This window comes from Nelusetta ayraudi, unplaced genomic scaffold (genome assembly GCF_046127955.1).
Source record: "Nelusetta ayraudi isolate G7.1 ecotype Tasmania unplaced genomic scaffold, CSIRO-AGI_Nayr_v1 ptg000070l, whole genome shotgun sequence".
NCBI classification, from domain to species: Eukaryota; Metazoa; Chordata; class Actinopteri; order Tetraodontiformes; family Monacanthidae; genus Nelusetta; species Nelusetta ayraudi.
This window is the reverse complement of record NW_027466120.1, coordinates 400,001-422,337: the sequence shown is the minus strand read 5'-3', so window position 1 is coordinate 422,337 and position 22,337 is coordinate 400,001. Positions and strand designations below refer to the sequence as shown.

Here is a 22,337-nt window from a genome sequence, read left to right as displayed (position 1 = left end):
GCTGAAATACCTTTGCTCAGCTGACATGTTGGGAATTTTTACAGCATGAACACGAATGTCAGGCGAAGAACTCCACAGATGCCTTTGTCAGCTTGTGTGAGTGTGTGTGCGTGGTTGTGTGTGAGGTTGTAAGAGAAATGATGCTTTTGGTAGGAAGTAGGAGGACATCTTCATGGTTTAAAACCTTTATGTATGCACGTGTAAAGGTGACGAGACTCATTCTTTTTGCCAGCCATATTTTCAAGCCCCCTTATTTTTTCATGTTGAATCATCGCCTCTCACGCTGAACTCAAATAACTCCCCCACACACTTTTGAGCTTTGTTAAACGGCTATGCGGCGCTTTCGTAGCACTGGAAGTCTTTTGATGTGCACACATAGGCTGCACTAACTGGAAGGTGCCCCTTCTGAAACAGCAGCACACGCTCAAACTCTCACTGCAGTGGAAGGAACCGCATGCTGGCAGAAGAAAACCAACCCTCTTCTCGTTTCGCAAGTTTTTCTCTGAGGTGTCAGATGGAAATCAGACCAGCCAAGAAAAAAAGATCACATCTTCTTGAAAACAAATACTGTTTTTTTTCTTTTTTTTTTTTTTTGTTGCAGTGATGTCTTCTTTTTAGAGCATTCTCAGTGACACACACACACACACACACACACACACACTCACACACACACACACACACACACACAGGTATGGTAGCAGGCATCAATGGAAACACTGAAGGCGCACAACACTCTTCAGAGAATACAGGGCGTCTGGGTTGAAACGGCAGCGTGACCTACGATTGAACAAGAACCGGCTGCAGTTTTCCTGTCAGGCCGCGATTTATTGACTCCTGAGGTCGTGTTTGAACAGAAAATACTGAGAGCAAAGCATCGGGCCAGACAGACAGTCGGTTAGACAGGAAGTGGTCCGGCAAAGGAGTTGAGGGAGGGTAGCAGAGGGGGGTTGCTGCCTCGGGTGATTTATGCCTCGTTCTGGAATGCCGAATGAGTTGAGGACACTCGCTGCTGTTGCTTTTTTTTTCTGTGTGTGGACGGACCACGTTTGCAATATCTCATGACGTGGCCTTTCGACGCAGTTCACAGTGAAAATGTCACGTGATTGCCCCACACGAGTGTTGCGTGGAAGCCAGCGGCTCCCGTCAACAGGCAGACGAAGGAGGAAATGAATCACTGCCACGGCCGCTTTCTGACATTCCTGTCAGCGCTGTGACAGCCGCCGCCCAGAGGCAGAGAGTTGGGCAACCTGTTGGCGGTTGGTTGCCAAGCAAGAGTGAGAAAAACAACAAGGCAAAAGCACACACTCGCGCACACACACACACACACACAGCCCTGATATGCATCACTACCCCGCTGGACGACTTAAACGGAAATTTTCTTGGTTTCATCTGAGTCTGATAGGACTGATATGAGTGTGTATGCCAGTTTTGGTTTTTTTTTTTTGGTTTTTTTTCTTCTTCCTTGTTGCCCTGAACACACTTGTGCGCACATGGTGGACTGCAAATCACTCCGACCTTCAGGAAGCCACCACCATTTTCTGACCTTTTTGTCTCACTCTTCATGGGCAATTTTTCTCGCCTCTGCCTTTGAAGTCTGTTCGAGGCAGTGGGAAAATCCAGCCGCAAACCTGAATGAATCTCAAAACCGAAGAAATTCCTTAACGCGTCTCGATTGTTTTTAGTCGTCTTCGCAGTTCCCCAAAAAAGGGACGTAAATGTCCCGCGGAATCAAAAAGTGACCGGCGCGCTACTACGCCCGTGCTCGCTTTTGAGCTTCCCCAGTGAGTCAGAGTGAATACTAGTGTTTTTGTTTACGTTGGGCTCCTTTCCCCTCACTTCCTCTGACGGAGGGAGGCCCGCGGCTACAGCTGGGCTACTTCTACTTTTGTAGGTTTCTATTGTTGTGGGGAGGAAGCAATAGCAATTGAACGAGCGCAAAGTGGCCTTTGCCAGACGCAGACAGGTGAGAAGCCGGGGTTCGCAGATGGTGAGCAGAGGAAGTCTGGGAGGACGAGAGAGACGGTGGTCGGGGATCAAAGAGGCGACGCCCCCCACCCCCCGCCCCAAAACCCCCCACCACCCTCACCTCGCCCCGTCTGTCTGCCCTCCTTCCCGCTCAGTCTGCTTCCTCTGCCCGCTCGCCGGCCGTCCCGTCCTCCTTCTCTTGATGGATCAGCGGGCCGGGGCCTCGCCAGGCTGCCAGCTTCGGGTTCACTCCGGAGTCAGCGGCGGCGGCGGCGAGCTGTCTTCCTGTCTGTCTTCTGGTGGGCAGATGAAGAGTCAGCTGGACCTCACCGCAGGGATGAAGGCCCACATTTTTTCCACAGATCTGCACTTGACCGCTCTCTCTCTCTCCCCGCGCTACGCGCACAGGGTTAGCTGAGCAGAAGGCTCCCTTCCTTTTAATGTTCTTCTGCTGCTAACGTCTCCCTCCGCTTGCTTTGCAGAGGGACATTTGAAGGATTTCTTCGTTTTCTTCTGTGTGTTGTGGGGGTGGGGTGGGTGGTGGTGGTGGTGGTGGAGGAGGACATGTGGCCTGGTGGGAAGGTTTGTTTGAAGCCGACTTGTGTGTTTCTTGACGAGGTTGTGTGTTGCAGGAAAGGGTGGTGGTGGTGGGGAGTGAGGGGGGTGGGGGGGGGGGTCTGGGGGAAGCGCTTGCCGCCAAATGTTGGCTTGGCCGACTCCATCAAGAAAATATCAAAAGGCCCCTTTATGAGGTGCTGTAAAGAAGAAAGGGTGTTTTGAGAGCGCCACCAGGCTGCAGGGGTAATTCCACTTTTTAAAACGTGCCCCGAGGACACCGGCTAATCCCACCTGCTGCCTCTGTTCCTGCTCTGCTCCACCGCCGGCTGCCTGCCTGCCTGCCTGCCTGCCTGCCTGGCTGGCTGGCTGGCTGCCTGGCTGGTGCGCTTTATTTGGCCCGAGCTGCCGAAAAAAAAGTGTGAAGAGTGTGTGTGCGTGTGTGTGTGTGTGTGTGTGCGTGCGTGTGTGTGTGTTGTCCCTCTTACGCTCTTAAAAGTCCACAGCTTTTTTTTTGTCCTCAGCACACACTCGCAGGTATGAGCCCATACCAACACGTTCTGCTCCACCTATCCGGTGTGAGATTATATATATACACACATGTATACATATTTACATCTGTGTGTGTGTGTGTGTGTGTGTGTGTATCATGTGCGTTGACACGTGTCCTTCTCTGCCTGCGTTTCATAATTATGTGCCGGGCCTGACAGAAGGGTGTAGATTCCCGGGAGGTGTGTGTGTGTGTGTGCGTGCGCATACGTGCGCATACGTGCGCGTGGCACAGCTCCTTCCCGAGCCTAGCGTGTCGTCGTCTCCATTCCGAAAAGGCCGAGACGTCACCTGGTCAGTGGCCTACTTTCTACGCCGGCCTGGTTTTAAAAGACGGTTTAACGAGGCCCGCTGACAGCTGTGTGAGTGGATGCGTGGCTGTCTGCAGCAGCGGCGCTCAGGTAATGAGCTCCGTGACAGCTGCTGAAAGGTGTGTTGCTCACGTCGGCACGCAACACACGTGCACATCTCAACAATTTCTCCAGGTTTCATTGTGCAACTCATTGTAATGCAAGTTTTTCTTTTTCTTTTTTTGTCAAACCTCACGGCCCGAGAAGCACAAAGGTGACTCACAGCCAAGTGCAATGGAGCTTGAAGACATAGCAGGCTGTGTGTGTGTGTGTGTGTGTGTGTGTGTGCGCATGTTTTGTTTTGGGTTCTCTCTTTTTTTTCCCTTGAAAGTTGGGAAATGAGTGTGAGAAGGTGTGGAGGGGAAGAAAAAGAGCTACACAAGCAGTGACGGAAGGTCCCCTAGAAAGAGTGGCGTTCCAAAGAGGAAGGAAGCGGGTGCGCTTGTGTGTGGAACCTTGTAGCAGAAGCCTCAGAAGGGATGGCAGGAAGACGTGGGCAGAGAAACAGAGAAGAAGGGCGAAACACGCTGGCACCGCTGACGAGGGCGTGCCGCTTTCTCTTCCTCTTTTCTCATGAAGCACCGACCGTCACGCTGCTGTGCAGCTGGAGATCGGAGGGGGGAAGTAGGGGCGGGCGGGCGGGGGGGGGCACCATCACCTCCACCACCACTTGATGTGCCAGCGAGCCTTCCAGCCCCACTGTTCACCGCCTTCTCTCTCAATCTGCTCCCCTTCTGCCACCGTTTTCTGCCCAAGCACACACACACACACACACACCCTCTTCTTCTCTTTCACCGCAACCCAGAGTTGTGCCCCCTCCGCCCTCCGCGCACTTACCGCAGTCCTGATTCTCACACTCATTGAACAAGAACATGCAAAGCTTCGCGGGCCGTCTAATGAAGGCGGACGTGGGAGACAAAAGCCCCGCATGGCCGCCGCTCGCGTCCTGGCGAGGCTGCCCGGCGAGCAAAAAAAAAAAAAAAAAAAGTGGCCACACGCACACGCGGGAGGACATTCGAACGGTTGCGGTGGGGAGGGGAGGGGGAGGGGGGAGGGGGGCAGGAGCCGCATTTACAAAGCAAATAGGAGTCCTGCATGCAAATGACAGGCTACAGCCGATAAATAACTCTGTGCCCCCCCCACCCCCCCACCTCCACCCCACCAAACCCTCTTGCGCTTCTGTCCTGTTCCCAGTGAATGTTGCGCACACACACACACACACACACACACACACACACACACACACACACACAGGCGCTGAAAAACAGCCTGTGGCATTGCGCTCACATGCCAAGACTAGATTTCTGGTGTCCCATTAGAGACTCACAGTCGCACTGAGTCACGTAGACAAAATCTGCAGGCCTATTGTGAAAGGAGGGGGGGGGGGGAAAGGAAAGAAAAAGAAAAGTGGTTGCGCTGCCAGAATGTCATATGCTGCTCTGTTTCAGGGAGTTGTGTTGCAACATAAAACACAAGCTGCGCAGTCATGCCTTTGCTCGGATGCACTGGAAACACCCCCCCACCCCTCCACACTGCACAGCAGGCAGCTCTCTGTGTTACCTGTTTTCTTTGTTTGCTTTTTCTTTACCCCCACAGTCTTTCTTCCTCTTTCAGTTCTGCAATCACCCCCCCCCCCCCTCCCCCCGATCCCCAACGGGACGCCACGCCGGGCCCGGCCCGGCCCGACCCAGCTGACTCGACCTAGAATTCAGTGCAATTGACCCAGTTGGAGTTAACCTTGAGCCAAACGTGCTATTTTGGTCGTGTGCGGTTACATTTCTCCCGTCTAATTGAGGTTGCGAGCGAGTGACGCGCGGCACATCGCCGCTCTGCCAGCGACTCTCAGCCGACTCTGGACCCGCTCTTCCCCTAGTTTGTGTCCAATGAATAATATCCTCTTGTGCTGCACGTGTGTGTGTAGTCAGCCCTCCGTTGAAAAGAGTTCCTTTGTATGGGGGCCTGAGGATTAGGCCTGGTCAGTACAGCTGGGCCACTTGTGCGCAAAGAGCATTGACAGAAGGGATTAGGGAGTAAACTGATACTTGGCAGGAAGCAAACGGAGGCTACCGCTAACTCCGCTAGCGCTTCTTCCTCTTCTTCTTCTTCTTCGTGCTCCTCTTATCATCCTCTTATCATCTCCACCTCCGCCTCCTTCCCCCGCAGCAGCGGCAGCGGCAGCGGCAGCAGCAGCAGCAGCAGCAGCAGCAGCAGCAGCAGCTCACCTCACTGACTCCTCTCATCTCATCCGTCCGTCCGTCACCAGCTCGGCACGGCCGGGTTTCTCATGCAAATGGCGCCCCAGGCCTTGTCGGGGAGCGCTGATAAGGAGGGCCTCTCATTTCACAGGGCTTTGTTTTCTAAACAGGGATGAACTGAGTTGAGGAGACTGGGGTAGAAAAAGGGATCAGGGCGGCTGTGTGTGTGTGTGAATGGGCCCTCTCACTGTGGCGCCCTTGGGGTAAGTGGTGCAGGAGGTTTTTTGGACGGGTTGGGCCGAATGGGTACGGAGGAGGGGGGGGGGGGGGGGTAGCAGGAGTCATGTTCTCCTGCTGGAACCACGTTGAACTCGTTGACGGAGCCTGATGCGTCCCCTCCCTCTGCTGCCGCCGCCATCCGGGTCTTTCTGTGGGGGACCCCCCCCCCCGCCACTCTCCCTCTCTCGCCCTCTCTCCCTTCAGATGGTGTCAGTCAGCGTTCGTTACTCGACGCCACATATGCTCCGTGCTTCTCAGAGGGCTTGTCAGCACCGTGGCTGAGGCCTCATTTGCCGATGTTATTATTGCATAAACACTGAAGTTCACGACTCGTTCAGGAGGGTTTCTGCTCTCGCGCTGACCCCTCTCCCCCCGCTCCGCCGATCCCCCCCCACCCCTGAACGCTTTGTTAGATTCTGGGGCCCGAGCAGATTTGGAGAAGTCCTGTGGAAACACTGGGGCTCGGTGTAAACTTCAGGTCCCCTGATTGATTTGCGCGTTTGGCTGCTGGATGACTCCCGAACGGGGCTAATGGGAAACATCTTCTGCCTCCAGCAAAGTGAACCTCTTCAAAGGCCCAAATCTGAAATGCGCGCTCTGAAATTTGACGTATAAAAATACCAGGGAAACAGATGTTTGAGCAGCAGGCGGCACATGAAGAAGGCCCGACGTGTTTCTGTTACCATCATTAATGAGAGAGCGGCCGGCCAGTCGCAGCAGCTGTTGCAGTAATGGTCAGCTTGGTGTTAAACGGGACTTGCCCTCCGGAGCAACTGTGTCCCCCTCCCCTCCCTCCCCCACTGACCCCCTTCTCTGTTTTTTATCAAATTCCTTTTTTTATGCCCCCCTTTTTCTTTTTTTCCCTTCTTTTGAAGTCTCCCTCTCTTGTAAAAAGCCAACTTGGTGGGTTCCTTGCCTCAACCTTGGGTGTGAGAGAGAGCGCCAGGCAGTTGGGGGTTGTAGGTTAAGTTTAGGCGAGCCCTCTGTGCTTTCCATTGAAGGTGCTTGGGGGAGGTAGGGGCAGTAAAAGTTAGAATTTTAGAGCCTCCCTGTTTTTTATTTTATGATTGGCTTTTTTTCCCCCTTTTTTACGGGCTGGGAGCTACAGCTGGTGGTGTGAATAGCTGCCCAAGGTGACCGAGTCCCAATAAAGTTTCGGCCAGTCGGGCTGGGGCCTCAAGTCCAGCCATGGGACTGCCTTTATAGGCCGCCTTACGAGCCTGGGCCTCTATTAAAACCTGGCAGGGCTGCACTGAGGAATTTAGGGCCAGGAAACAAGAGAAAAATAGGGTTTGTGTGTCAGGAGGTTGTGGGACGCAGAGTTGGGGAGGGGGTGGTGGGTGAGGGGTTGGGGGGGTGGGGGGGGGGGTGTGCGCCGAGGGGAGGGGTGGTGGTGTTTGAGGGTAACCAAGGGTGAAAGTTGAAAGAGGTGCTGGCTGTGTAAGTGGATGGTTCAAGTGTGCGGGGGTATCAACAACATGTGTGTCTGTGACTTTGTGCAGGCTTGCATGTGTGAGTGGGCGGGGGAGGGGCACGGTGGGGGAGGGCGGGTCCTGTTGTCTGGAACCTACAGTGCGTCGTAGTGAAAACATGAATGAATAAAATAAAAGAGAGCACCTTCCTGCCATTCAGCCTGTACGTGACTTTGACGTGTGTCGACTCAGCACGCTGCAATGTGCAGGGCGTCATCGTGCGCCATTGTCAGTCTGTGGAATGAGGAGGAGCCAGATTGGGTTACCTGGCCTTATTGCAGGAGCTGTCACTCAACAGCGTTCCTGCCGCTCACTTTAGCAAAGAAAGAAAAATCTGTTTTGTCTCTGCTGTCAGATGGCCATCCGCCTTTGTGCTGCTGACACCAAACAACAGCCTGCCTTCAATAACGCGCCCGAGTTCTGGATGATCACTCTGTGTTTTGCGCATGTCCTCTCTGTTTTACCGTCTATCGTCTCATCGGGCCACCACCAAAACAGTCAGCTGAGAAGAAAAAAAAAAGCTGACAAGATGTCTCTTATCTCTCTAACGGAGCGGATACTCAGAAATGGCAGAAAACCGCTGTCAGTTGCCACTTGATTTGAACGCACTCGGTAACATCCGAGATCTGTTGACGCCCTCGGGGGGGGAAAAAAAAAGAAAAAGATGACAAATCATGTGCGCTCACGTTCTCTCTCCTTTTCTTTTTTGTCTTCCTCTTCCCCTCTTTGCGTGCGCAGCGGTGGAGACCCAGAGCACCAGCTCCGAGGAGATGGTGCCCAGTTCTCCGTCTCCACCTCCCCCACCTCGCATCTACAAGCCGTGCTTTGTGTGCCAGGACAAGTCCTCAGGGTACCACTACGGTGTCAGCTCCTGTGAGGGCTGCAAGGTGAGAGGAACCTTGTCTGGATTCATTACTGAAATTGTCCAACCAATAGTCACCTGCTTTCCCCCCCCCCACACCCTCAAGACAGGGAGAGACTTCCAGGCAGCCTTGAGCCTGTGCATGCAGAAATCAGCTTCTTTAAAGTCAACAAAAGCAATGAGAGAAATATTGACTTTAAATCCAACCTTCAACCAGCGAGGGGAGGAAGAGGCAACGGCTAAATGTCACATTTGCGATTTATTGACCTGACTGCAAATCACAATTTGTCCTCCTCCCGCTCCTCATCCGCCTTCCCCATCTTTAACCTCTGACCCTTTTGTCTTTTGCTTCCCGATGCTCCAGGGTTTCTTCCGCCGCAGTATCCAGAAGAACATGGTGTACACCTGCCACAGAGACAAGAACTGCCAGATTAACAAGGTCACACGCAACCGCTGCCAATACTGCAGGCTGCAGAAATGCTTCGAGGTCGGCATGTCCAAGGAAGGTGAGCCTGCTGGGACGCAAACAACAATATGTGTATATATATATATATATATGTGTGTGAGTGTGTGTGTGTGTGTGTGTGTTCGTGCACGCGTGTGTGTGTGTTTGTGAGTGTGCAGGGAAACAAATCTGTCACGCACAAAATGTTTCACCAAAGTATTTACATGAAGAGACTAACTTGAAATAAAAAGAGTAAAAAGTAGATTAAATGAAAAAAAAAAAAAGAATGAAGCTTGGACGGAATAATGGAAAGTTATTGTGCGACTGAAGCAGTGGGAAACGTCGACACAAACACGCGCAGATGACGATCCTCCCGGGGTAGTGATCAGGGCGAGGCCGGGCACTGTACCAATCATATGACTAATGCCTTGCAAAATGATTTCAACTTCCTGTTTCGCCCCATAAAAAAAGGCCTTCAGCCTGCGCAGATACTGGCTCCATTCATAAAGGCCGAGATTGGGAGCATGAAACCGAATTTCAAGTTTTGTCAAAGGAGTGGAGGCGACATTCGCGGCCGCACGCACACAAAGTTTTATGCCCTCTCTATGTTTTGTGTGAAGGGGTGACTTTTTTCGAACCTTTTTTTAAAAAATCTTTTTTAACTTTTTTTGCAATGTTTTCCCTGCCAATCACAGAGGCCGTGGGGACACGCATGTGGGTGTAATGTTTGTGTGGGATGTGTGTTAAGACCGGGATCACATTGTGCCTCTGCTATTACTGGATATCCTGAGAGGAAGGAAAGTATGGGAGGTGGAGGGAGAGGAGGCAGCGACGGATAGAGCCAACGGAGGACGGGGGGCCTGTGTGCTCCGGTCAAGTGGATAGAGAGATGGCCCGCGGAAGAGAGCGGGCGATAAGAAAAAGATAGCCGGAGGAAATATGTTAACGCTGTTAAGAACAATCTCGACGGCTACTGAGTTTCCACCAGGGTGAGCGCTGCGTCCTTGACAGTGAGAGACAGAGAGCATGAGCGCCGCTGGATGTTTTTACAAGTCCTAGTCGCAGATAATAATAAAAAAAAAAAAAAAAAAAAAAAGGTGGGGGGTGAGGAGAGTGTTTGGATGCTCTTTCGCTGACCTCTCAGGATGCATTGTGAGGAGAAAAAGTTTTTTTTTTCGCATGTAAAAATCTGTCTGAACCTCCCCTTGTTTTTCTTTCCTCGCCTCTCGCTCAGCGGTGCGCAACGACAGAAACAAGAAGAAGAAGGACGTGAAGGAGGAGGTGGTGCTGCCCGAGAGCTACGAGCTGAGCGGCGAGCTGGAGGAGCTGGTCAACAAAGTCAGCAAGGCTCACCAGGAGACCTTCCCGTCGCTCTGCCAACTGGGCAAATACACCACCGTAAGTGCCTTGCAGCCACCACGAGTGGCGACAACAGTCGAGTGTGGTCAGGAAAGGCCCCTGGTTGCAGAGAGGCGTCAATCCACCGTGGCTTTCTCAACGTCGTGCCGGTTAACTAATTCACTTTCCCATTAAGCCATCTGTGTGGCCTCTGAGTGATTGATGCAACATGTAAATTGATTTTTTTCCCCCCTCTCCCTCCCCATTGATTGGAATGAAATGTAAATGTGTTGTGAGGCCCCGGGCCCCGCTCGCCTCTTTATGCAAACGGGGTTATGCACCACCTCTGTCACGACACCACTGATCTAACAGTGTGCGCGTGTGTGTGTGTGTGTGTGTGTGTGTGTGTGTTGTCAGAACTCCAGCTCAGACCACCGTGTCCAGCTGGACCTGGGTTTATGGGACAAGTTCAGCGAGCTCTCCACAAAATGCATCATCAAGATTGTGGAATTTGCCAAGAGGCTGCCGGGCTTCACCACCCTCACCATCGCTGACCAGATCACTCTGCTCAAGTCGGCCTGCCTGGACATTCTGGTGAGGCTCTCCTCATGTCTCCCTCTCTGGCTTTGCCAACACAGTCCTTTCCCCTCTCACTAAAAGTACTTGACAGATGGGCGAGCACTGACCTCTGGTGCTGAAGAGGGGTACTGCACTGGATTTTGCCCAAACAATGAGCGCTTGTTTCGTGACGTCGATACCGCCGATTTTCTTTCCTATGCCATACTGACTGAAATTCAGGCCAGTATCAGCGATACCGATTTGAAACCAATACTCTGTGTGAATATATTTGTGCGGATGAAATTACAGGGACAAACATATACATTATAGGTTAGAGCGATTGATTGTAGAGCATTTGGTCCAACTATGCATCGCCTTTGTATCGTCTCTCCATATTGCCGAGGCGACTGACATTTAAATGGCCAGGAAAATATTTAATAAAATAAAAATAACGTCACAATAATTGTGCAGGTTTGTTAATACCTACATTTAACAATTGAAGCAAATTATACGACATCTATTTTATCTCACCCATTCAGAGTGATCCATTATTTACATTTATTTTGGTGCTTATTTCATCAGCATTCGAACAACTCAACAGCAGCCTCTTCTCTCTCTGTACCGGGGCACTTCCTGCCTGCAGTACCGAAGGACTCCACCAGGAAACATCTGTCTTGCCCAAGCAGCAGCATCTGACACTGCTCAGTGTGCCGCAGTTGTCACGCATGACAACCTTACCCAGGCGGAAGAAAAAGTAGTTCCCATCAACCGCGTATCATTTCGACCAGATGTCAATGATTTTGTGACTTTCCACTTTGTTCCTCTCAATGCTACACGTTACCACAAATGACTGACGTATCAAAAGTACCAATATTTTGATTTGAGAATCGACTTTAGATCATAAATAGCAGGTATCGGAAGTATGGAAACCAGCACTAGTTTATTTGCTGGAGATGTTATTTCAGCGTGGCGAATCAAACGTTGCAACACTTCTGATGTGCTGTTTTTCCAACTGTTGTTCACAGATGCTGAGGATCTGCACACGTTACACACCAGAGCAGGACACCATGACCTTCTCAGACGGCCTGACTCTGAACCGGACGCAGATGCACAACGCTGGCTTCGGACCGCTCACAGACCTCGTGTTCGCCTTTGCGGGCCAGCTCTTACCTCTGGAGATGGACGACACAGAAACAGGGCTCCTCAGTGCCATCTGCCTGATCTGTGGAGGTACTGCAAGCATACACGCGGAACAAAGAGAGTTGTGCAGAGAAACGGCGTGAAGTTTGATGTTTACATGGAATTTGAAATGAAATATATGTCTGTATTTTAAATAAAAAAAATAAAATAAAATGTGATGTGCATCTCTGGCCGTCATTAGATCGCATGGATCTGGAGGAGCCTCAGAAGGTGGATAAGCTGCAGGAACCTCTGCTCGAGGCTCTGAAGATCTACGCCCGCCGGCGTCGCCCCAACAAACCTCACATGTTCCCGCGCATGTTGATGAAGATCACTGACCTCAGGGGCATCAGCACTAAGGGTCAGTGTGAAATGAGAATCATCTGAAACTCATGATTTTATTTTATTTTTTTATGAAAATGCAAGATCATCATGTGTAGGATCATGTGGTTTCTCTTCCCTAAAATAGTAGTTTCAAAATCTTTTTTTTTGTTTGTTGATAAATCATTTGGTAAGGGGGAGAACTCCAACCCATGCCACTGGTACAGTGCCTACAGTGCCCCCTGCTGGTAGTGTCAGAAACTTACTCAGTGTCCACCACACACAGAGCACCATTTCTGTTTGTGATCGTCACTCTGGTTTCCGCTTGCAGGTGCGGAGAGAGCCATCACTCTGAAGATGGAGATCCCAGGGCCGATGCCTCCACTGATCAGGGAGATGCTGGAGAACCCCGAGGCCTTTGAAGACCAAACAGAATGCAACGACAGCCCCCCGCCGCCGCCTCCGCCCCCGCCGCCGCCGCCGCCGGCGCTGGTGCTGAAGCAGGAGGCCGAGGACGAGGAGGACAGCTGGGCCACAGAGAACGGCAGCGAGCCGTCGCCGGAGGAGGAGGATGAAGAGGACGAGGACGACGGCGGGGATGAGGAGCGGGACAGGGGCTCGGACAGTGACGGGGAGCCCTGGGGGGTCCTAGATGCTATAGATGGTTCGAGGAAAGGACTAGTTGGGAGAGCGCAGTGAGCGGAGCATTTCTCACACACACACACCTACACACACACACACACACACACACACACACACACACACACACACACACAGACACACCAAGACACAGAATGGAACCTCATACACTCCGCCACCTCAACAGAATGCTGGCCTGCTCTGGCTCGACCCCCAACTTTCTCCTTACTGCACACGATTGTGTCTTCCAGCGTGGAGCACAGCAGAGCCTTATGTGTACAGACACTTTTTAAGAAAAAAAAAACAAAAAAAACTCAGGCCTCATGGTCCGTGACAAATGAACTACAGGCAAACAAAGTGGAAGGGGAGACTACAGGAAAAAAAAACAAAACTATAGGAACTCGTGGCACAGCCAAGAGGAAGGTTTCCAACATTATAAACAAAAAATAAAAACACAGCAATTCCCTTCACTTTTCAGAGAAATTTACATGCCTCCTCCCCACCCATCCACTAGCTTCATAGTGGAACGGCCAAACCAGACAGCAGAACTGAGCAGTTGATTCCAATGGATTACGATAAGCACATTTCTCATTAAAAAAGAAAAAACATAGAAAGCAACAGGGAAAAACCAAATCAGCAATGCTTATATTTTGTTTTGTGTTCATTGCTTTTGAATATTGTTTTTGTCTCTTTTTTCAATTTATGATTAAGTATACATATCTATATACCATTATATTTTTGTCTTTTATTTGTTTACTTGGTTTTATATATGAATCCCGTAGACGAGTTTTTTTTTTTTTTCCCGGTTTTCTGTCTTTGAAGAGCTTTCCTGAGAAGATATTCAGAGGGAAAGAAGGTGATTGGAAACTGGCTCGGTCTTCCTGAACAGATGCTTAGCCAAGGCTGCTTCTGGCCTCCTTGGCTCACTGTGGATGTCAATGATAATCAACCCAGAGGACTCCTGTTGTTTTGCAGTGACTCAATCCATTTGTGTTATCAGGGAATTGGCATTATTCTATTTTATTTTTCTGTTTGTCATTGCAGAAAGTAATATCTTTGTGCCAAAGTTATCTTCTGGCAGGGACTCCAGCCATGATCCAGAGATCGTCACAGCAGAGCGCTCATGCACGCTCTCACACGCAAATTGATACCATGCGCACTCCTTTCCCCTCAGTTTTAGCAGCTGGGCCATGATGGGGGCATGGAGTGATAGATTGGAGGCTTCCACATAACTCAGTTCATGTAGCACTTTTGCGATCCTCTATCTTGAGTCAGGCAGACGACGTCTGCCATGAGTAGTCAGTCTCTGCGAACCCATCTCTCTCTGTCAGCAGATACATGCAAAACAACATGCGGAAATCAACGTGTAGATCTCAATCAAACTTTGAGCGCTCCTGGAGAGGCGTCGTAGATGAACACATCCTCAACGCGAGACTTCCTGTCCTCCTGGAGTAGCAACATTGTGCATCTTTCACAACAATCAAAGACTTATGCAAAGTCAAAAGCAAGAATCCCTATGGAAGACATTTTGGAATCAGACTCAGGGCTTTTCAGTAAGGACCAAACGCTAGCGGCTCGCAGGCTCGCTAGGAATAGGCAATATTTATGTGTGTGTTTTCGACATGTTTTGATCAGTTCGAACCCTTCCGTGTGTACATAGGTAAAAAGAAAAAGAAAAAAAAAGAAAAACAAGCGTGGGTGCCAGACGGACACTCTCAGAGGTGAAAAGATAATCATCACCGCCGTGGCCACTGCCCAACCTGCGCTCTTGCTGGCAATCCATGCAGCAAACTGCCTTCTCATCCCAAAAGCCATTATATCATCTTGTCTTCTCGTTTATGTCCTCACTTCTCTTTTTAAAGGAACCGATGAGGATTGTGCACTCTCTCGTATCATTTCTCTCTTGCCAAAACGTCTCTGTTGGCATTCAGCTCGGATGACAAGGCTGATACAGCAAGCACAGAGTTGTTGCCCTCCACCCGTCTCTCTCTCTCTCTCTCTCTCTTTAACTCTGAAGCAATATGAACTCTTTCTGTAGCAGTGAGAGGCCCCATCAGTATGGACAGGTCTTCTCATTTGGATGTGTGAGTGAGTGTGCGTGTGTGTGCATGTGGCGTGTGAAGCGCTTGTTTCCAGTTCAACAGTTGAATGTGCTCGGCATGGTGCTGTCATGCAAACACACTCATGTGTGATGACCTCATCCCCCCTCTGTTTCTGCTGGGCTGTCATGATGTAAGTGATGGGAACTCAGCCAGAACATTGAGATTATGTAGTTTTTGTTTATTGTTTTGTTTTTTTTTCCAACATGGCCAAGGTGTTGTCTACCCTCTGTTTATGTCAACTGTTGTCATACAAAGAAAAGCCATATAAACAGTAAGAGGCACAATAAACTAATTTTTGTAAAATGACAGGACTTTTAACGCTTTATTTTTATTCCCTCACTGGAAACGTCATGCTTGCTAACGATACGCATTCTATTCCACAGCCGGCGCGAAGTCGACGCTTCAAAGCATTGCCACAGTTCGTCAGTAGAGGGAGCTCTTGAAGCATGGCTGCAAGGTGCTCAGCTTGCAGCAGTCTTCGACCTGCCTGGAGGGGAGGGGGAGGGGGATGGTCCTGTAGGTCATGGAGAACTGTGGGTGCAGAAGGCCATAAATCACAGCCTCCTGCTGAACAAGGACATCAGATAAAGGTCTACTGCTATGATTTAGTTCACTCTGCAGTTAAAGCTGCAGCTGATAATTACAAAGAAAGGAAATTAGTTGTTCCCTTAGTTTCATCCCAAATAAATATCACCCACGAGCTGAAGGGTAAATGTTTTGAGGGTATATTGAATTCTCCTGTGCCATGCGTTAAATCTCACCAGATAGCTCTTGAACTTGAACTTGAACTAGATGGACGTGGTGTGATACTGGCGACTGGTGAGTTTGTAGGTAAGTAAGTTTGTAAGTTTGGCAGCATCAAACATTGAAGTGTCAGCGATCATTTTTGACTAGTTTGGTCATTTTTTTTCTGGCTTCAAAGGTAAAAGTTTCCCAAACATTCATTTAATTTATTTTCAAGTTTTGTTTTTGTTTTATGTACCAGATAGCGGTTCATTTAATATTCTGGCACAGTTAACTCCTCTTTCAAAGCAGTAGAGGCAATAGAGCTCCTGACAGCAATCAATGACCAGTAGAGAGTGGTCACTGGTCATAAACAAATCCAGCTATGTTCAGGCGCTACATATCACAGGAAAATATAAAGGGATGGCTCCAGCCAGTCCGTCCAAGAAGATGTTAGATGTTGCTGACTTGTGATATTTGAGCTTGTCCAAGACTGAGTATATTTGTTAAATGGCTTCAAAATTAATTCCAAGCAGCGCAACTCTAATCTTTTTTTTTTTTTTTTTTTTAAATCAGTGCAAGGCACAAATGAGAACAACTGGCACAAAGTCGCAAGATGAAATAGATTGAAACCATCTAAATGAAATGGAAAACAATTGAATCACCTTTCCCAGGTTGGGCCTGAAACCTCCTCCAAAAACCCACGAGCTGTACATTTGTCACCTCTTTAACAAGGCATCCTTACAATTCATCACTGTCACTGATGATATGCGCCTCTTGTGACGTCCTGATAAAGGACAGAAATCCTCTCTGTAAAGGCCCACTGATAGTGAACAGCCTCCTTTTTTCCAGTGATGAGACACTCACGCCTCACCCTTGATTTTATTAATAGAGAGACAGACCGGAGAGAACCGGCGGAGGGCAGTAAACAGAGATGAGATTCTATCAATTATACGATTACTTTAATTAAATATCATTAAAGACAGATCAATAACACCGGACTGGAATTAAAATAAGGTCCATACATTACACACTATTTTACAAGGAACTATCAAATGGCCTCATATATTGGGACCTTGGATGTTGCCATGGAAACCCACTGGAGGGTTCGGCTGTGCTTGGGGGTGGTTAAAGGAGCCGGTAAGGATTTCCATATACTCCTCCTTCCACATGGCGATTTGCTAATTACCTGAGACATTGAAGGGACAGAAAGAAGAGAGGAAATTTGCAAAGCAAGGCCCCTGGAAGGAGGTATAATAAGTGTACAATGAATTAATAAAGATTAAAAACCTCTCCCAATATTCTGGAGGCCACAGGACATTAATTATTCATACAGGAGTGCAGCGCTGCGCAGAAATTCATTTTGAAGACATAAAAGCCCCTTTCTCACAGAGGAGCCGCATCAGTGGCTCCATCAACAACTCGCACTCGTTGTCCACACACACCCGGCCCGACGAAGACGGCTAATGGCCGCACCTGTGCATGATATCGCAAACAGAGCCGTCGTCCCGGCTGGCGTGACGAGTCAGCGCCGGCGTCTGTGCTTGACGTACAAGAAAGGCGTTTGACCATGGATGTATTATAAGAACTTGTAATACAATATGGCGGACAACACGCCGATTTCTTTCCAGTGGCCACTCGTGGTACTGCAGCAAAAAAAAAAAAAAAATCCTATGTGCTCAAAAAGCATTTTTCCCATAGACCGCAATTCAAAAAAAATAAACGCCTCTAAAACGGAATTGGAATTGGTCACCATATTGGCGTCTGGGGGTCTGGGCGCAACCCTAATTTTCTTCCCCCAGTGCCCACTCGTGATACTGCAGCCATAAACCCCATACACCCTTGAAGCGTTCCCTCCCTAGACCGCAACACAAAAATAAACGGCAGTAAAATGGCTGATAGGACGCTTCTGACCTGAAACGTAGCTCACAATAAATCTCTCTATTGTAAACTTTTAATCTTACTAAAAAGAAAAGTTATAAAGGCCCGAATAGCCCTCGAAAAGAGTTTATCCAGCATGACGTTACAGAACCGTACGCGCAGCTGTCTCTTGGCTCGTTGTGATTGGCTGCTGTGTCCTGGTGCGTCACGCGACGTACAGAGGCATGATGGGAATTGACATTACTGCTACACGCTCTATAGGCCGCACAATGCAGAAATAACCCGGAAGCCACCTCAAAATGGACTCTTTTTTTTGCATGTGTGCCAGGTGAGCAACTCCATTGAAATGAACGGGCCGCCATGTTGGAGGCTGGGGGACTGGGTGCGGCGCGTCTGACGCCACCTTCCCGTCGGCCTTGGTGCTGTTCACACGGCGCAGCGAGGCGCCTGAAAGTCGGCAGAAAGCCGCTTTGCCTCGAACAGCCTGGAACTGGGCTGAAGTCGTAGGGAGGGATTTACAGTCCCCTCCCCTCCCTTCTGGATATGAGCAAACTGCGGCATTCCCTCGCTGACAGGAAGGATAATGCAGCAGGAGTGGCGGCCTCCTCTCAAAGTGAACAGGAGGATAAAGCTCAGTGAACCTGGGAGCTCCTGGCAGCAGTAAGGGGAGGCTGCAAGACGCCTACATAGGGGAGAAAAATAGAGGTGGCAGCCTCATGATTGATGCCCGGTTTTGGGAGCAAGAGCTCCTCGATTGCACCGTACACCCGGATAAAAAGAGAGGAGGAATTGTGTTAGTTGCACGTTCTGCGGCTCAGGTGAAAGGAGAGCTGAGGGGAAGGTGAGAAACAAGTGCGGGGAGCGTAAATTTTACACCACGTGTGCGCAGAGGGGAGGCGGGGCCGCCTTAACGGAAGGGGGTAATAGAGGGATGGGAGGGGGCGAGAAATAGGTGCGGAGATGAAAGGACGGAGGGTGTGCCAGCAGGGAGGCGGTGGGGAATAAACAAGGCCAGGTGAGAGGAACGGCTGGCCTGGGGACGGGGAGCAAGGGCTGGGGAAGGTAGGGCGGCGGGGGTCATAAAAACCGGGGAAGATGTGTTCTGGCCTCTGGGTCTTCATATCCTTTACATTTCTAATTAAAAGAGATAAAGAGTGAGGGAGTCATCAATCCCACAGTGATTTCCCAGTTAAGGTTTTAGAGAGGGCTGTAAACTAGGCAGCCCGGCATCATTGATTTTATAATTAGCTATCGTCACCCCAGACTTCAGGATGGAGGGAGCCCTGCTGCTGCTGCTGCTGCTGCTGCTAGTGGTGGCACAGGGGCGAAGACAATGAGGAGGAGGATGATGATGATGAGGATGAGGAGGAGACGCCAGAGGGGAGGCAAAGGTGAGCACAGAGAGAAAACGTGGAATGAGGTACGTATCCAGAACAGCCAATGAGCCAAAGTGGAAGACGCACAGTTCTCCCGCTGTGTGGGCGCGGTTAATTAGCGGTGAAATGTCATGTGACCATCAAATTGGTACTGCCATCTTTGGTCGGAAAAAAAGGACACTAGACAGGTTTTGCATACATAAAATCCTTTTATTAAGCACAACCCCACCCAAACCCAGGTTACAGGACACGATAGAAAAAAAAAAACAAGAAAAACAAGAAAAAAAAACACACACACACGATGGTGGACATAAACCCTTGCGCACCAAACTTCCCAAACAAACCGTAACAAGCGGGGCTTTATTGCCGGGTCCTGAGCACTGGCGCAGCAGCTCTCAGCAGAACGACAACAAACATTAACTTCCTCCGGGACGTAAAGTCAGAAGGCGACCGACGACGAAGAACACGTAGTTGTGTCTTCTTGGGGGAGAGGAAGAGGTGGAGGTGGAGAGGGGAGGGGAGAGGAGGGGGGGGGTAGAAAAAAAACCAAAACAAGGTAAACATTCCTACCTGTGCATCGGGAGAACCGACAGCACGATACATATGAACACAGTTTAATGGCACACCCAACACGTTTGTGCACTTATGGGTGATGAATAATTATTCAGATCAGATGGAGCTGTTCAGACCTTAATATCAGTTTCTTTTGAGGATTTCTATCGGCGCCTTTGGACCCGACAAGCTGGTGTAAATATTCCCTTTTTTTTCTTTCTTTTTTTTTCTTTTTTTAGCACCAATAGGCTCAAATAAACAAAGCCAGTATGTAGTGATTTTAAAAACAAAGAAAATAGTCAAATGAAATGGCTGAACACGACACACGACGGTATTGATTAAACGAGTGATTGAAGACACACCGGACATGTTATGCGTTTATAGATATATATATATATATATATATATATATATATATATGTATATGTATATTGACTTTTTAAATCTAAAAACTCCTCTAAAAACAGGGTGCAAATACAGCAGATAATAAAAATCAAGCATCAAAGTGTCGACAGTAAAGTCCCTCTTAGCTCACAACTGTTTTTTTTTTTTTAATCACATATTGCATGGACTGCGCTGTGAGAAAAACAAACAGCCTGAAGACAGAATTATTGCAGCGTAACCCCAGCTAATCATGAGGAAAAAACGGTGGGGGGAAAAAAAATGCAGAGGACAGTGAAAAGGTAGGCAACATTATAACTCTGCTTATATCCAGGTAGGAAAGGAAGAAGAAGAAAAAAGATTTTCTCTCATCTCTAGAACTGTAGGCACATTTTTATAACTGTACGCCTGTGTGTTTCCATAAAACCTGTATAAAAATATCCAAAGCCAGTAATTATCAGTTAAAAAGCCTTTGTGAAAAACACCGAAGCCTTGGGAGATTAATTTCATAATAACGTCGATGCGAAAGCACTCCGGCAGGAGGGAAGCTGCGTCCGACACGGCTCCCGACAAACCTTTAACACACAACCTAATCAATAAAGCTCTCCAGTTCAAACACCTTGAAGCGCAGCGGCGCTGCTAAATCTCCCAAACGGCGCCCGCATGACAACAATCGGCTCCCTAATGTCCGCGAGAAAGACGCCTATCCAACCTCGGGCGGCCAGTAAACGGTGTCATGGATCTACATGGCCGCTACATTAATTCTAGCATGATGCCGTAATACGGCTTTACGCCATCATGAATATAGCATTTTAGAGGCGGCGTGGAAAAATTTAATACCGGCAGAGCGTTTTTGCCATGATATCCGGCGGAGCCGGCTGCGTGAAGAAAACATAATTACGGCGGCTGTCACGACTCCTAATCACAAATGTCGTAAAAAAAAAAAAAAAAAAAAAAAAAGCGACTTAATATCAGCCGTAAAGCCTCTGCACGTTGCAGTGATTCAACAGATATCGGCTCCGCTTCCGCCTTCTCTGTTGCAGCTGGAGCCTGAAGGTGAGCGAAGCAATCTCGATGTGCGCTTCTAACAACAACAACAACAACAACAACAACAGAAAAAAAAATAGAAAAAAAAACACAAAAGTAGAAGAACGGTGTGGGAAAGAAAGAAGATGTAAATTGCATATTGACATTGTTTTAGTGGTCTGTGTGCAGAGTGTAGTGTGGAGAGGTCCCTTCCTTCCTTCATTCCTTCCTTCCTTCATTCTCCTTCCGCTGGACGCCGGGCGGCTACCACAGCGAGGCGTCGGCCAGATCACTGGAGGGGGCGACAACAAAGCAGAGTGTGAGTGAGTGAGTGAGTGAGTGAGTGAGTGAGTGACGCCGTGGAGACACTCATTACAGCTGAAAAGAGGAGGTTCGGCGGAGTGGGGGTGTGGGGGAGAGAGAGAGAGAGGGAGAGCGCGCGAGAGAGAGAGCGACGGCTTTAATGACGCTGAAAATTGGCCCGTGACTGCGGTGCAACCCCTCAGGTAAATCACGGCTACGGCTCGCTGTCAACTCATCTGTCCCCTTGTCCTCCCACCATCCTGCCCCTCCCACACTGAACGCCCCACCCGCCCTCACACACACACACACACACACGAACACACACACACACACACTCGCACGTTCACCCTGACTCAACTTCTTTTACAACCCCCTATTCAAAACTTCCATCTTTCCAGCCGCGCTCGCTCCGTCGCCATAAATAATTGGACGCATGTGTCTGCGCGCATTAGCCGGCTTTGGATCCTCAGCAGGGCCGTCTACCCCCTCCCCCCTCCTCCTTCCCCCCGCTGTGCGCGGGACCAGATGTGGCGAGTAACTGCTGCAGATTTACTCTCCTTTGCGTGAACGGCTCGATGTTTAAGCGCGAGAACTTCATCCCTGGGATTTTGAAATATGTCTGGCTTTAAGTCCTCTGGCTGCCGCGTTCACAAATTACTTTGTAGACCCGGCGCTTGTGCACACAAATCAAGTTGTGAACTCATTAAACGTGACGCATTGCCAGAGTTTAAAACCAGGCAGCATGACGTTGGGAGTGGGGGTGGGGGGGTGGGGCTTGGCTCACGCAGAGGCAAAGATATATTTATTTTAATGTGCGGTCAGTAATGCAAATCTCAATTCTCTTTTGAGCATTTAATCCGAGCTGCTTGTAGTGACGTCTGTGTATGAAGGGGAGCGCGGAGCACAAATAAAGACCCATTTATCAGGGAAGACAAGTATTGGGATCATTTGTCACAATACAGTCGATAGCAGAGACACGATGGAAGATAATTATATCAGCTGCAGTGTGTGTGTGTGTGTGAGTGTGTGTGAGTGAGTGTGTGTTTCATGCTCAAGATTCATTGACGCACTTATTATTTACGTCATAATTCAAAGTGCGACAAGGCAGGAGGCACTTTGCTGAGATCTGACTCGACACAAAATGATTCATTACAAGTGAAATTCCACCATCAAATGATATAAGTTCAGGACCCCCTCAAGGATTAATAATGAAAATAATTAGGCATTTGATGATAGCTCTGAGCTGAGGTTCAGGCTAACACCTCCAGATATAAACCTTATGGTTA

At 49.2% G+C, this 22,337-nt stretch overlaps 2 protein-coding genes across 6 annotated transcripts in view; one reads left to right on the top strand and one right to left on the bottom strand.

The window, feature by feature from the left end:
- rarga (retinoic acid receptor gamma a) overlaps positions 1–15,115 on the top strand; it is a 45,818-nt gene extending 30,703 nt beyond the window's left edge. For all 4 annotated transcript variants that reach the window (XM_076042354.1, XM_076042356.1, XM_076042355.1 and 1 more), the window contains 7 exons: positions 8,104–8,252; positions 8,592–8,733; positions 9,907–10,070; positions 10,428–10,604; positions 11,594–11,798; positions 11,950–12,108; positions 12,400–15,115. In XM_076042354.1, coding sequence (XP_075898469.1) covers positions 8,104–8,252; positions 8,592–8,733; positions 9,907–10,070; positions 10,428–10,604; positions 11,594–11,798; positions 11,950–12,108; positions 12,400–12,767 — 1,364 coding nt within the window. In that variant the 3' untranslated portion in view covers positions 12,768–15,115. The remainder of the gene's footprint in view (positions 1–8,103; positions 8,253–8,591; positions 8,734–9,906; positions 10,071–10,427; positions 10,605–11,593; positions 11,799–11,949; positions 12,109–12,399) is intronic.
- A 3,863-nt stretch (positions 15,116–18,978) lies between these two features.
- calcoco1a (calcium binding and coiled-coil domain 1a) overlaps positions 18,979–22,337 on the bottom strand; it is a 14,937-nt gene continuing 11,578 nt past the window's right edge. For both annotated transcript variants that reach the window (XM_076041899.1, XM_076041898.1), the window contains exon 15: positions 18,979–21,040. In XM_076041899.1, coding sequence (XP_075898014.1) covers positions 21,013–21,040 — 28 coding nt within the window. In that variant the 3' untranslated portion in view covers positions 18,979–21,012. The remainder of the gene's footprint in view (positions 21,041–22,337) is intronic.